Source organism: Ochotona princeps, chromosome X (assembly GCF_030435755.1).
Source record: "Ochotona princeps isolate mOchPri1 chromosome X, mOchPri1.hap1, whole genome shotgun sequence".
Taxonomy (NCBI): domain Eukaryota; kingdom Metazoa; phylum Chordata; class Mammalia; order Lagomorpha; family Ochotonidae; genus Ochotona; species Ochotona princeps.
The window spans coordinates 17,052,915-17,067,897 of record NC_080865.1 but is presented as its reverse complement, the minus strand read 5'-3'; the positions used below and the strand labels follow the sequence as shown (position 1 = coordinate 17,067,897).

At 37.5% G+C, this 14,983-nt stretch overlaps 1 protein-coding gene across 1 annotated transcript in view; it reads left to right on the top strand.

The window, feature by feature from the left end:
* Window positions 1-14,983, top strand: part of SYTL5 (synaptotagmin like 5) — an 89,976-nt gene that overhangs the window by 48,353 nt on the left and 26,640 nt on the right. The window contains exons 6-10 of the mRNA XM_058659076.1: window positions 1,389-1,530; window positions 7,001-7,088; window positions 9,848-9,951; window positions 12,431-12,523; window positions 13,447-13,512. Of these exons, the coding sequence (XP_058515059.1) occupies window positions 1,389-1,530; window positions 7,001-7,088; window positions 9,848-9,951; window positions 12,431-12,523; window positions 13,447-13,512 (493 nt within the window). The remainder of the gene's footprint in view (window positions 1-1,388; window positions 1,531-7,000; window positions 7,089-9,847; window positions 9,952-12,430; window positions 12,524-13,446; window positions 13,513-14,983) is intronic.

Sequence of the window (14,983 nt, the reverse complement as noted above, 5' to 3'; positions counted from 1 at the left end):
TAAATAAGGACTATTAGACATCAGTGTCAACAAACCTTCCAGTTAAAATGTGTTTAACAAAAAACTGGCAAGAAAGGGATGCATTTATCTCTTTTTAAAATGTCAAGGTATATGGATATGATACTCTCCGGGGGCTTGGATTTTTAAAAAATTTTTTGAAGGGATGGAAATTAAAACAAAAATATCAAGCCCCTGAGATGTAGCAAAAACAGTATTGAAAGGGCTATTGATCTTTTTTTTTTTTAATTAATTTCATTGCATTATGTGACACACATTTTTTTTTTTATGCACTGGAATTCCCCCCGCCCCTCCCCAAACCCTCCTCCCCTCCACAGTGGATTGCTCCACCCCGCTGCACCTCCATAGTTCAAACTCAGTTGAGATTCTTTCATTGGAGGTTTTGACCAATCATAAAGTCCAGCATCTAATTTTCCTGGCAAGTTCAACGGCTTCCCGGTGAGACCATCTCTGATCCAAAGGCAGAACCAGCAGAGTACCATCCCAATCAAGTAAAAAACTCAACCTAATATTTACAACCATTTACAGCATTATGGCATCAATTGACATGGCATTGATTAACCAATATGTTACTAGGAAAATGCATGTTCTCGACCACAACCCGTGACCTAGGTCACGGGTTGTGGTAGGGCTATTGATCTTGTATTTTGCGTGAGTAGTTGTCATCCAATCAGCACAATGTGAGGGTGCTGCAGATACTATAGTGTATATGACATGGACTCTGTTTCCATGGAGTTCACAATTGAAAAAGCACTGTAACCCATATATATAGGTCCACCAAAGAAGCAGAAAGACATTGTGTGGTCAAACTGCACAATAATAATAATAATAACTATACAAAAGTAATAAATACTTTTGTAAAGAGTGTAAGTCAAAAGAAACTAAGTAAAGCAGAGGTCGAGAAGACCTAACTTGACATGAGAAACCTGGTGGAGAAGGTTGGACTGCATCAGACTTTAAAGGATGCAAAGATTCACATATATAGAAGTTGGCAAAGAAAGCATATCAAATAGGGAGAAAATGAGCAAAACTCTTAGCAGTAGAAGTGAATTTGGCAAGTCAAAAGAATAGTCAGGGGTGTGGACCCACTGGGATCATGTTGGTATAAGTACTGTGAAATTAAAGTTGGAGAGACTGGAAATGTTAAAGACTCTCCTGGGAGACATGTAAATAGGGTGGAACCTTGTGAACCATTAAAAATCTTCAAAGAAGGGGCTGATACAATAGTTGCCGAGCAGTTCCAATGTGGCCATTGTCTACTTGGTGTAGTTAATATGTCCTAATTGTTTTCTTTGTAATCTTTCCCCTTTCTGTGTCTTTGTTTGCTGCTCTACCTCCATCTTAAAGTCAGAATCTGTGTTCTCATTTAGGGGAAGCATGGATTCATCAGATTTCAATGACCGGGAAGCTGGTGCTGGGACTCCAAAGAGCAGCCGGAGCAGTGGTATGGCCCCAGCCACTCAGAGGTCACCAGCCCCAAGCACACGCAGCATGAGTTCAGTAAGCAGTAGAGTAAGTACCCAAATGTAAAAGGACATGCAGCGTTGGGGATTTGATCATACCACCATGATTTGGCTACATTTGAATTCCCTATATCTCAGAGCATATTTGGTAATAATGTTTAATGATAGAAGCTTCTTTATCTGGACTGCACCTGCTGCATCCTTAGCTCCTGACAGGATATTAGACTAAAAAAGAAAGGAAATACCAGCTTTAAAGGAGCACTTCTATGATTGGAATTAAAATAGCTATATGGGGCCTGGCATGATAGCATAGTGGCTAAATCCTTGCCTTGCATGTATTAGTTCATGCTCCAGATACTCCACTTCCCATCCAACTCCCTGTTTGTAGCCTGGGAAAGTGGGAGAAAAGGGAGACCTGGAAAAAGTTCCGGCTCCTGGCTTCAGATCAGCTCAGCTCCAGGTGTCGTGACTATTTGGGGAGTGAACCAGCGAATGGGGACTCTTTCTCTCTGTTTCTCCTTCTCTCTATAGATCTGCCTTTCCACAAAAAAACTAACTAAATCAGTCAATAAATAGATACGTGACTAAAAGGTTATATGATTTACACAAATACAAAGAATTTTCATAAGGCTGTAGTTTTGATCTTTCATGTTGATTCTCGAAGAAGATATTTATGAAAGGTGACCACAATAGAATTTTCCCAAACTAGGACCAAACTAATTTAAATCTGTGAATGTAGAATCTTGATACCATTTTTGAATAATTTTCTTTTCTATATGTCTGTTCAAATAGGGAATGAACACAAAATGAAGAAGTAAATGGCTAGTTATATACATAGTGTCATGTTGTTAAATGTTTCAGTGGATGGCAGGCCCCACATAAAAATGGTCATATCAGATAATTATATGGCTTAATTTGTATAAATACACTCTATGATCTTCATACAACCACAAAAGTTTCTAATGACACATATCTTAGGACAGTTTATTAAGTGACACATGACTATAAATACAAACATGTATTTTGTATTTTTTTCCTTTTTAAAATTCCTTGTTTATTTTATTTGAAAGACAGAAAAACAAGGAGAGAAAAAGAGAGAGAACTCCCATCTGCTGATTTAATCCCAAATGTCTACAAAGGACAAGGCTAGGCTGAGCTAAAGCTGATGTGTGGAATGTCAATCCAGGTCTATCAGTTGGGTGGGCAGGAAACCAACCACTAAGTCATCACTGTAGCCCCCACCCCATATACAAACAACAGGTCCTGCTTTAACAAATTTATCTAGGTTTCGACCTTGGATACTCTGATATGGGATGAAAATATCTCAAATGATAAACTGTAAATCTCCCTTTGGATTTGTGTTTAAGGGAGGCAATGGAAAGCTATTTGGAGAGTAATATTTTCTTTTATGAAGTATTTTGTTGCAAGTTATTCTTAGAGTTAATTAGCATCTACTAGATTTTTTTTATAAAGCAAGAAACTTAATATGACACATCTATTTAAGAACTCTTTGTTAATATTAACTGCAATTATTTGATTAAGTCTATGTTTAATGAGTGTATGCTGCATGTCATACCCCAGTCTACTAAACGCTTTGAAGGAAGTAAAAGCATTACTCTTGCAGATGTCTGGAGCAAAATGTTTTTCCAGGCAAGGGCAATGCAAAGAATACATGAGGAGGGCCCGGCACAATAGCATAGAGGTTAAACTCCTCAGCTTGCATGCTCCAGGATCCCATATGGGCACAGGTTCTAATCCTGGTGGCCCCACTTTCCACCCAGCTCCCTGCTTGTGGCCTGGGAAAGCAGTCGAGGATGGCCCAAAGCCTTGGGACCCTGCACCTGCATGGGAGACCCAGATGAAGCTCCTGGCTCCTGGCTTCGGATTGGCTCAACTCCAGCCATTGCGGCCGCTTGGGGAGCGAACCATCGGACGGAAGATCTTCCTCTCTGTCTCTCCTCCTCTCTGTTTGTCTGACTTTGCAATAAAAATAAATAATAATAATAAAAAAGAATACATAAGGAAAGCAGCTTCACTTCTGTATGGCTAGTTTCCATCTTGAATGAACAATGCAATTCCCCAACCACTTTCTAAAATGTTTAATGCCTCTGGTGGAATGGCAAAAACACAGACTGAGATAGGTGCACACATGATAGATAGATAGATAGATAGATAGATAGATAGATAGTACAACAGGGAGTCCAATAGAGCTGTCTGACGTGAACAAGAGGGGTACTAGGAAATTAGTGTAGTTATCACACACTGCTTAGGGCCATGGAGACCACTGCACTCACTTCACGTTTACTGTAAGATGGGGAGAGTTAGAGGGTAGGAATGATGTGATCTGGCTTCAGTGCAAACAGATTCTCGGGGCTATTCAGACAAGTAGCAATAGAGGAACAGAGTGGAAGTGGGGAGACCCAGCAGAAGGCCATTAGCTATACTCCAGACAAGAGCAGTCAGATTCTGTAGATATTATTAAGGAATAGCAAATGCTTGGAGATTGATTAATAGATTTTGTTTAACACCAACAGTCTAAATTATACTTGCCAGAAAAAAAAAACACAACTAAAAATATCATAATCATGCTAAGTTCAGCAAGCAGATTCTGTTCAATAGCAAGAAAAATTCATGTGTTGAACTCACTTCTTCGATAACCTAACAAGTGATGATATTTAAAACATTTAGCTAGTGATATGGCAGAGGCATTAAGCCATCAGAACAGACACTTGCACAAAGCTGGTGCAGTAGTGTGAGCCCCTTCCGTATAATGCATTAACTTGAATTGTCGGGAGACCTGCAGTAGTGGATAAGTGGGAACACAGGGAAAGAAGGAGAAATTGGGATAAATATATCAACTGATAAAAGACTTAAGAAATTTCTAGGGTTGTGGTGTAGCCTGTATTTAAGGCACTGTTTAGGACATCCAAATCCCACATAAGAGTATCAGGGTTTGATAACTGGATCTACTTCCTGGTTGGGTTGTCCATTAATGCAAACTCAGATTTTCCAGAGTGGCTCATATATTTGGGTTCTTGGAACCACATGGAAGAACTGGGTGAATTGCTAGCTTCTGTCTTCTGGCTGACCCAGCCTTAGCCATTGAAGGCCTTTGGGGAGTAAATAATAAAATTGGAACACTCTGTCCATGCTCCTCAAATAAATAAACAGTTTTTAAAAATTAACATCTAGTACAATCGTCCCAGTAGGTAGCAACTATCAGTCAAATAACCAACAAATAAATCTAGTTGGTTCTCAAAGCAAAGATTGCCTTCTAAGAACTATTTGAGATTATTACATGGAAAAATAACTTTTGTCATTTATTGGTGCCCTTTCAACTAGCAATATCTACATGCATACATCTTTATCAAAGAAAACCTAAATTGTCCAACAGAAATTCCTTGTAATTAAATTCTGAATATATATATGAATAAATATTCAATGACTGGTTTGATGTCCTGTATTATAGCCAGTCCAAGTTGAACTTTCCAAAGGAAAAAGAAAAATATTTTGTATTGAATAAAAGTAAGACAGTATAATAGTTTATGTAGCACATTTGCTGTTTCATGATTTAAGATGAAGTACATGGAAGTAGGTAACCAAGATAACAACTTCTCAATCTCATAGTATATATATATATAGTTTGAACTCACTTCTTTGATAAACTAACAGGGGATGATATTTAAAACATTTAGCTAGTGAGATATATATATATATAAATTTTTATTGGAAAGTCAGATTTACAGAGAAAAGAAGAGACAGAGAAAGATTTTTCATCTGCTGGTTCACTCCCCAAGTGGCCGCAATGGCTGGTGCTGAGCTGATCCAAAGTCAGGAGCCAGCAGTTTCTTCCAGGTCTCCAATGCAGGTACATGGTTCCAAGGCTTTGGCCCATCCTTGACTGCTTTCCCAGGCCATAAACAGGGAGCTGTATGGGAAGTGGAGCTGCCGGGACATGAACTAGATGAACTAGATGGGATCATGGCGCATGCAAGGCAAGGACTTTAGCCACTAGGCTACCATGCCAGGCCCAGATTTCTCATATTTATTAGCATCACTTTGTTTCAATGTTGTTTTCTGGTTTTGCATGTAAAAATGTTTTTAAAATGGAAAACTTCTAGAATGTATAAGTCTCTAACCTGTCCTCTACTGCAAATACACCCAGTTAATTTTCAGCTTGACATCCTGAACCTCCAGGGAATGTATTGCATGTTAATGAATGTGCAATTAATTGGCCTATTAGTGTTCAATACTAATACTATTCCCAGTTTGCCTGTGGAAAATTTTACCATATTCATAATTGTCACTACAGAATTTAGTCTTATTTAGTTGGATGATTCTACATGTGAACAACTTTTTGAAGAGATGTTGAAAACTAACTTAAACCAATTTATCCACTTGGCCTCTGTCAAATGTTTTTGATAATGCTTTAAATACAAGGAAACTAGAGGAATTAGAATCTATACACTGTTGCTACCGATATTATATATTAGAGAGCAATCAAAAATTTGTCTCTTTTGAAGCTGAATTGAACTGAGAGCCATGTCTCTGGAGTGAGTTCATCAAGTATTCCTAATTGGAAACAAGGAGGGAATTCCTTCCTGTGGGACTTTAAAAGGCACTTTCAATTGTTTATAGAAGGAAGAAAAAGAGTCTCTTTTAGGCCTAATCATTATCACAATCTGATGACATTTGCATGAACATTGAACTTCAGGCTAGTTCTTGGAGAATGAAAAATTACTTTTCAATGCTCAGGCATGCTTGGATGATGCTATGTTCAAAACCATAGACATGGGCAAGATTGGGACAGTTTTCTTTCATCATGTTCATTGATAGCAAGGATGAGACTGAACTCTGTCACGTGTGCAAGCATTTATTAGCAAGCAGACAACCTCCCAAATTACCTATTCTGTGCACTGGGGCAGTTCACATTCTTTATCCTATAAGGAACATTGAGAAATGCCACGCATGAAAATTTTATCCAACATAAATGTTGCCAACAATATTCCGATAGACAGCCTTGTAGATGAAAAAAAGTGGCATGGTCTTCTATAAAAAAAGGTGGAAGAGGGAAATGCAGTTGAGCAGACAGGATGTCTAGAGTGAACACAACCGTGGGACCACACAGATCTCTAAGCCCAAGTGTCGTTCTGTGGATATGAAACTTGACAGATTCTTACAACTAGTTTATGTAAGATTAAGTGAACCTGTATCATCATTCTTACTAACCATATGTTAGAATATTCAGTAATTTTGTGAGTGAAAATGTTCAAATACCATTTTTGCTAATTACCAAACTTCTTACGATAGATTTCATGTAAAAGTATAATAATAAGTGTTGATGTTATATGGACTCCTGATGAATGAGGGTCCTTCAAATGTCAGTTGATTGCGACAAATTAATAGAAACAAATGTTTATACTGGAAGGTATTTTATATGAGAAAATTGTGAAGTACATTTATACTCTGCATAATGATCTTTAATTTTATTACTATTATTATTTTTACTTTGTGTAAAGGAACGTGGTTTTGACAATTCCATGGTTTCGGCTGGCATTGAAAGCACAACTGAGGGGCTCGTAAGATGTCATCACAGAAATACATCAGGTACACCTTCCATAGCAGTGTCTGGGACCTCCCTTTCTTCTGGTGAGTAATTATATAGCCTACTCTGAAACAAACAAAAAACAACAACAATAACATTAAATCAGATGGAATCGACTGCCCTGGGTGATATTAATAGGATGTCTCATGCCTTAGAAAATAATCATCCACTCTGATGTAATAGGCCAATCCATGAGAAATACGTGAAAGTGAACCCAGATAATCCTTTGGGCTTCTTTCTCATACAAAATCCAATTTTTCTGTGAATGCTCTTTTTTTTAAAAAAGATTTTTTATTATTATTGGAAAGCCGGATATACAGAGAGGAGGAGGAGAGACAGAGAGGAAGATCTTCTATCCGATGATTCACTCCCCAAGTGAGCCGCAACGGGCTGGTACACGCCAATCCGATGCCGGGACCAGGAACCTCTTCCGGGTCTCCCACGCGGGTGCAGGGTCCCAAAGCTTTGGGCCATCCTTGACTGCTTTCCCAGGCCACAAGCAGGGAGCTGGATGGGAAGTGGAGCTGCCGGGATTAGAACCTGCGCCCATATGGGATCCCGGGGCTTTCAAGGCGAGGACTTTAGCCACTAGGCCACGCCGCCAGGCCCTGAATACTCTTGCCAGGCTTCACCACTAACTTTCAGAACTATGTCAGAATATTAATACAAGGGTGTAGAAAATATAAATGGTTCCAGGATATGTTTGAAATAGCACTTAACAATACTTCTCCAGAATTCAAGAAAATTGTAATTCAACCTTTATGATCAAAAATTCCCTATATTCAGACAAATAAAGCATTTCATGGCTTAAATAAGGAGTTATCTGCAAGCAGCATTATGGTAAGAATAATTACACCTTTCACTTGTACCATATATTTAAATGTACCATTTTACTTCACTATCACAACAACCCTATGAAGCAGGTATTATTAACAGAAACTTTATTACCTATGAATAAGGAATCTCTTAAGAGAAATTTGTCATAATTATGAGGTTTACCTTTCATATATGGAACTAAAATTATGATGAAATGCTCAACATGAAAAAGCTGTCTATTTCCTGGGCCTGGCGCAATAGTGTAATGGTTAAAGTCCTCACCTTGAACGTGCTAGGAACCCATATGGCCACTTGTTCTAATCCTGGCAGCTCCACTTCCCATCCAGCTCCCTGCTTGTGGCCTGGGAAAACAGTTGAGGATGGCCCAAAGCTTTGGGACCTTACACCCACGTGGGAGATCTGGAAGAAGCTCCTGGCTCCTGGCTTTGGATTGGCTCAGCTCCAGCCATTGATCCAGCTCCAGCCATTGGCTCAGCTCCAGCCATTGGCTCTGCTTGTGTCTGTATATCTGCCTTTCCAAGAAAAAATGAATAAATAAATCTTTGGGGAAAAAAAAGCTGTCTATTTCCTAATGATGATATTGCTTGAAATTTAAGATTTGCTTCTGTGAGCTTAGTTAACAGGAGAGGAGTCTATCCTGGACAAAGAGTTCCCAAAGAGTTTTTTTTTTTTTTTTTTTATTGTATATGGGTGTTGCTAAATTTCACTGAAGTGGGAAATTAACTGCTAAAATGAAAAATTTCAAAATCAGCCTGTAGTTGAATATCATAGACTCTATGACTTCTATTAAACAGCTTCTTTTTTAAAAAATTAAACATATACTCTATTTTAGGTACTATGGTAAGCACCTCTGCAGTATATTTCATTTACATTTTAAACTTCTACATGTTATTGCTCTATCCTATCTTTCCATTTATATGCAATTATATCTATCTCAGCAGAGCTTTGACATAAGAACTGTTCTGTGGAATTAGCTGTCCTAGCTTGGTAAGCTGTCCATGGCATTAGTGGGAGTGAGTGTTCTTAATATGTTTAAACTGGAAAGAATTTGCTGATCTGATGAAAGAATGTTCTAGTGAGTAACTAAATAGAACTTCCTCACAGTTCACCAAAAGCCACCCACTTTGTGTCAAAAATCTATATCAATTAAAACTGGCAGTTTAGAATTAGTTGGCTTGTATTTTATGTCCATTGTGAAAGCATAATGAATCGTGTAAGTATTGCAACCAGGAATTGTTAATTGTTTTTCAAACGTTTCTCAAAGGAGTTTTTCAAAGTCTAGGAGTAAAGAAGAAGCATTAAACCACTTAAACCTTGGCATTTGTAAAGCATGTGTATAGCTGCAATTTTCAATTTTTTTTTATTGATAGCAGAGACAGTAAGAGAGAGAGATGAACAGAGCTGCCATACTCTGATTCATTCCCCAAATGCCAGCAACAGCTCCATGCTGGGGGTCAACATCAGAGCTGAAAACTGAATCCAGGTCTTCCATGTGGGTGCCTAGGGCCCAACTACATGAGCTATAAGCCTGCTGCCGCTCAGGGTGCACATCAGCAGGAAGCTGGAATCAAGAGTGCAGCTGGGTCTCAAAGCCAGATGCTTCAGTGAGCAAGGTGAACATCCTGAGCAGCATCATAACTGATAGGCCAAATGCCTACCCTAAAACTTGACACTTCATTATATAGTGCATTTACTCTCCTATGATCAAGAGAAACCAACATAGAAATATTGTTAAAACAATCCAGGACATTTTCCAAAATACTGTTGAAATGGGAATATGCTAGCATAAATAGCATGGAGTTACTGACTTGCTTTTATGATATAACTATGCTCTATGCCTAGGAAGAATCGGCATATTGATGAACATTTGCTGTGAAAGCTAACATAAGCTGATTCACATCTCTCTTTCCTTTCCTCCATTTAGACCATAGTCGATCTGAGTTAGAGTTGAGTGAGTCGTGCACTGAAGACTTCGAGGATTCTGTAAGCATGAGCAAGTTTGTCCCTGGTGCTTTAGACAAAGAAGTGGTAAGTGAAATATGAAAGACAGACTAATGATCAAGACCAAAGAAGGATATATATTTTTAAATATTTATTTTATTTGTATTTGAAATACAAAATTACAGAGAGAATTAGTCAAAGAGAAAGGTCTTTCATCTGCTGGTTCACTCCCCAAATGGCCACAACTGGCTAAGCTAAAACAATCTGAAGCCAGTTTCTCCCATGTGGGTACAGAGGCCCAAGGAATTGAGCCATCTTTCTCTGCGGGGAGTTGGATCAGAAGTGGAACACTGGACATGAACTGGCACCCACGTTGGATTCTAGTACCATAGGCTGAGCTTTAGTCTACTATATCAGGGTGCCAACCCTTGAAGCGTATAATCTTGCCTCAAGCAGTTCCATTTCAAATGATAAAGAGTTGCAAATGAAGAGAGTATATACATTATCTTTTTTTTTGTTAGTCTCCATGACCAACATATAAAAGTAACTGAAATAATTATTTAGAAAATGGACAGATAATCAGGTTAATGAGATAATTGTTTTTACAAAAACATTTATTGGAGATTTCAGTTCCAGACTGAGAGCATGTTGCTTAATCTAAGGCTGGGAAATGAGATATCTCAGGTTTTCCTAAAGCAAATAATTTTAGACTTACATGACTATGTATTTTATATAAATATTTCTTTTATAAATTTTTTTAAAGATTTATTCAGTTTATTACAGCCAGATATACACAGAGGAGGAGAGACAGAGAGGAAGATCTTCCGACCAATGATTCACTCCCCAAGTGAGCCGCAACGGGCTGGTACACGCCAATCCAATGCCGGGAACCTGGAACCTCTTCCGGGTCTCCCACGTGTGTGCAGGGTCCCAATGCATTGGGCCGTCCTTGACTGCTTTCCCAGGCCACAAGCAGGGAGCTGGATGGGAAGTGGAGCTGCCGGGATTAGAACCTGCGCCGATATGGGATCCCGGGGCTTTCAAGGCGAGGACTTTAGCCGCTAGGCCATGCCGCCGGGCCCGTCTTTTATAAATTTAAATTCAAATAATTGTGTTACCTCTGAGGTTCACTATGATGTTTCAATACAGGTATTTTGTGTTATGATCAGATCAAAGTGGCATATCTCTCCAGACATTTATCATTTGTGTTGGCAACATTCAAAATCTATTATCTATTAATCTATAAAATACTGATCTCATAAAATAGAGAACTGTGGATACCAGGGAATTGGTGAGGAACAAAGGGTTGATCAACAGGCACTAAGTTACAGTTAGACAGAAGGAATAAGTTCTTGGATTCTATAACAGAGTAGGGTGAGTATGATTAATAATAATGCATTGTACATAAACGTTTCTGTATCTCAAGTTATACCTAAAGAAATGATCTTTTTAAATGAGACTGAATTAAATGAAAATTAATATTTCAATGAACACATTTATAAAATGAAGAGATTATATTACATTATTACTAAGGTTCCCCTCCTGCCCTAATATTCTTTTGTTCTGAACTTTATAATTGTTTCATAGAATTTGAACTCTTTAGGAGAAAGATATAGCAAAATATCATCCTAAGTGTATATATACTTTCAAAGTTGTGGAAATAAATCATGGTATTGTTTTAAAAAAAGATGTGTCTTCCATAAAAGATATTAATGCTTTTCAGAGGCAGAGGAGAAGGAGTTTGTGTGATTTGGACAGGACACAAAGGGCTTTTGCTTGATCACTTTATATATACTGTATATACAGAGTTTATTTACATTTTGATATGTTATATAATGAAAATATTTTAAAATAAAAACTATGTAACTATAAGATCCTATTTTGTAAAAATAGTGGTTAAATTAGTTTTTATAATATCAGGTTTGCATTGCATATTTTATATAAATAAGGAGAAAGATGTACACTGCAGGATGCTAAATATTAGTTTCGTATGAGGTAAGAGGAAAGGAAAGGGAGGAAAAGCCAAAGCCAAAGAGGAAAATGTACATAGTAAAAATCAAAATGCATGGCATTGTATATTTAGTTTTATGTATAAGCATAATTATCACATATTACTAAAATATTGAAATTTGGCCATTAATGTGTTAATGATGTATAATTTCTATTTACATTTGCCTATATTGCTTGAAAAGTACAATCTGGTATTTTAGATGTGTGCACACACATATACACAGACTCAATTTAAAAAATTAAGTACCTTAAGTATGTTTCCCATCAAGAGAATCATTTCTTAGTTCAGGGCAGTAAGAAATGAAGTCAGTCTGTTTGATTCTTTCAATAAAGCAAGCACTTCAATATGGAAACTCTGACCTCCAGTCCCCTACCTAATTCCTTTAACGGTATAATTCAGATTGACTTGGGGGAAAAGTACAACCTAGGAATGGGGTGATTTCTAGGTAGTCTAGTTGATCTCAGGTATTCATGTAAGAAAAGCAGTGTTTAAATGAAAAGGCTTTCTAGGGAACAAATAAAGGAAATTACCGATTCTTTTCCCTTCCTTTCTTAGAACTCCTTGGTAGACACTGAAGAAGGCAATGAGGATGTAGTGTCCTCTCAATTTTCTACAAACACCCACAGTCTGGCAAGCGGCCTGTCTACGGTAAGCACTTATCTAGCACATGAGGAAAATTCCTTCTTATTCATTTTATGTACATTTCCAAAGGAAACATGGGTGTTCTTGGAAAAATACATGCTAATGAGTTAAAAATCATTGTAGGCTCCCGCCTGTGTTTGCTCACAGAATACTTCTCAGTCTAATTTTTTGTGGGCGTTTTCCAAGGTTCCTAATCCCTTTCTTCTTCTATAGTATTCATTCAGGGTTTTTTTTTAACACATTATTTATTTTTATTTGGAAGGTGGAAAGAGAGGAAAATAGACAAAGCTATCATCCAGTGATTTACTTTCAAGATGCCTGCTACAGCCAGGGCTGATTCAAGCCAAAGTCAGGGACTCATTTCAGGTCTCCCTAAATGGGTGGCAGAAACTCAACAACTTAAGCCATCACCCTCTGCCTACGAGGATCTGAATCTTCAAGAAGCTGGCATTTAAAGCAGCTCTGACGGTTGTATTCAGCCTTTTTGATATAGGATGGGGGCATCCCAAACTGTGTTTCAACAAATTGTTAAGCCAAATGGCCATCCTCCTCCAGGCTTTAAGTCTACTCCACCTCCTAGTAGAAACCCAGTTAGCAAAAGCCTATACATTATTCCAATGTTCTGCTGCCAAACTTACCTGATATTATTCTTTCTAACTTCACATCCAAGCACTCTGCATTGTTCTAGTGGTTTTCATTAGAGCACATGCCCATTCCAGTTTCTTTCCTACTCAAAAACCATCCCTAGCTTCACACTGCCTCCAAATAAAGGAGTTTCTTATTCTAATCTTTAGGACTTTCCTTGAAAGAAGGAATGTAGAAGCTCCTGTGTCTTTGGAACTATCTGTGTGCCTGTAAGCCTTTTTCTTTTCTAATCTGTGTTGATCTAATACACCTTTTCTTTTGATTTCTGAACAACTTCCTTAAAGAATTCTCAAGCTGGATCTGACAGGAAGTGGACCTACTTAAATGTGCCTGATGCTGACTCAGACACTGTGAGTTTTCAAAGATTGTTTCTTTCTTTCCAACCTTTAAAATTTCACAGTTTGGGAAATATGAACAGGTATGAAATTCTTTCAACATTTATCTTTCTATTATTGGCTTACAATTAACCAAATGTTTCCCTTTAATATATTAATGAGGTTATCAGATGTCAAGTATTCCAATTTAATTGTCAGTCAAAAGATACACACCCAAAAATTACTTAGAGTTAACAAAACTATGAAGTAAATGTCTCTAATTTCTATTGCAACATTGGTTTAGTCAAGAGATTACAGTTTGCCATAATTGCCTGAAATTTTAAAGGCCTCAAAATTCTTGGGTTCTTAAATATCTTTCTATACATAGGGGTCCCTGGTTTTAGAATATCCTTTATAAAGATGTGACTTCAGAGGGATGTGATATTGACCAAAGAAGATAACCAAGTATGGTAGGAAGGGTTTCAAATCACAAATATGGAGATCTTGCTTTATGGGTTCCTTTTGGCAACAATGTTTGTGAGCCAGACTTTTCTTAATCTAACTTGATAGGGCTGGAGCTTATTCTTGAAGCACTTAACAGTTGAGGGTATAGCACTCTCAGGCCAAAAATAACACTTGACTACTCCGTTTATCAAGATACTATGTCTAAACAGCTAAGTAAGCACTTTGCATTTTAACAACTTAGTATCCATTTGGAAAAGTTGTAGATATATTGAAAGTGAAATAATATTTATGTTTCATTCTTAAATAATTTCTATTGCTTACTAATAGAATGTGTTCCTGTTTCTCTAATCCTTTTATGAAATTTGTTAATATAAAAAGAACACATCTCCTAGATGACCCTGCTTCTCTCACTCCCCTCCTTCCCTTTAATTCACCACTTTCATCAGTTTTTGCATGGACAAAATCTTAATTCATTCTATATTCACTAATCATAATACTCAACAAGTAAAAAGTAGAAAGATAACAGTTTCACTGGAATATAAACATGCTCTAAAATGGCGCTCAAACTGAAAGTGATCATTTCAATCCTGTGTAATTTTGGGGGGTATTCTATATTAGCTACTGCATATCAGAGAAAATGTATTTATCTTTTTGAAACTGTTAGTTCATTAGGCTGTTTCTCAAATCTTGGAATCTGATTGAACATCATGCTTTTAATTTTCCTTTCCACATTGATTTTTATGTGATTTATTTGTTCATTTTGTTGTTGTTGTTACAGCATTTGCCAAAACCTCAACTTCACACAGATACAATTCGTTGGGAAAAAGAAGTGTGATTTAATTCTGACATTTCAGACTGCTAGTTATTAGTTTGCATGGCATCTAATAAATGTCTCTAATTTCCTTGAAAATCTGAAATATTCTGTGATACCCTTGTGAGTGCACTGTGGTACTCTGAGGGACCTCAACACCCTACTTGGGAAATGCAGACCTAGCAATCTGTTACAAACCAGAATCAGACCCCACCCTAGACTAGATAAATC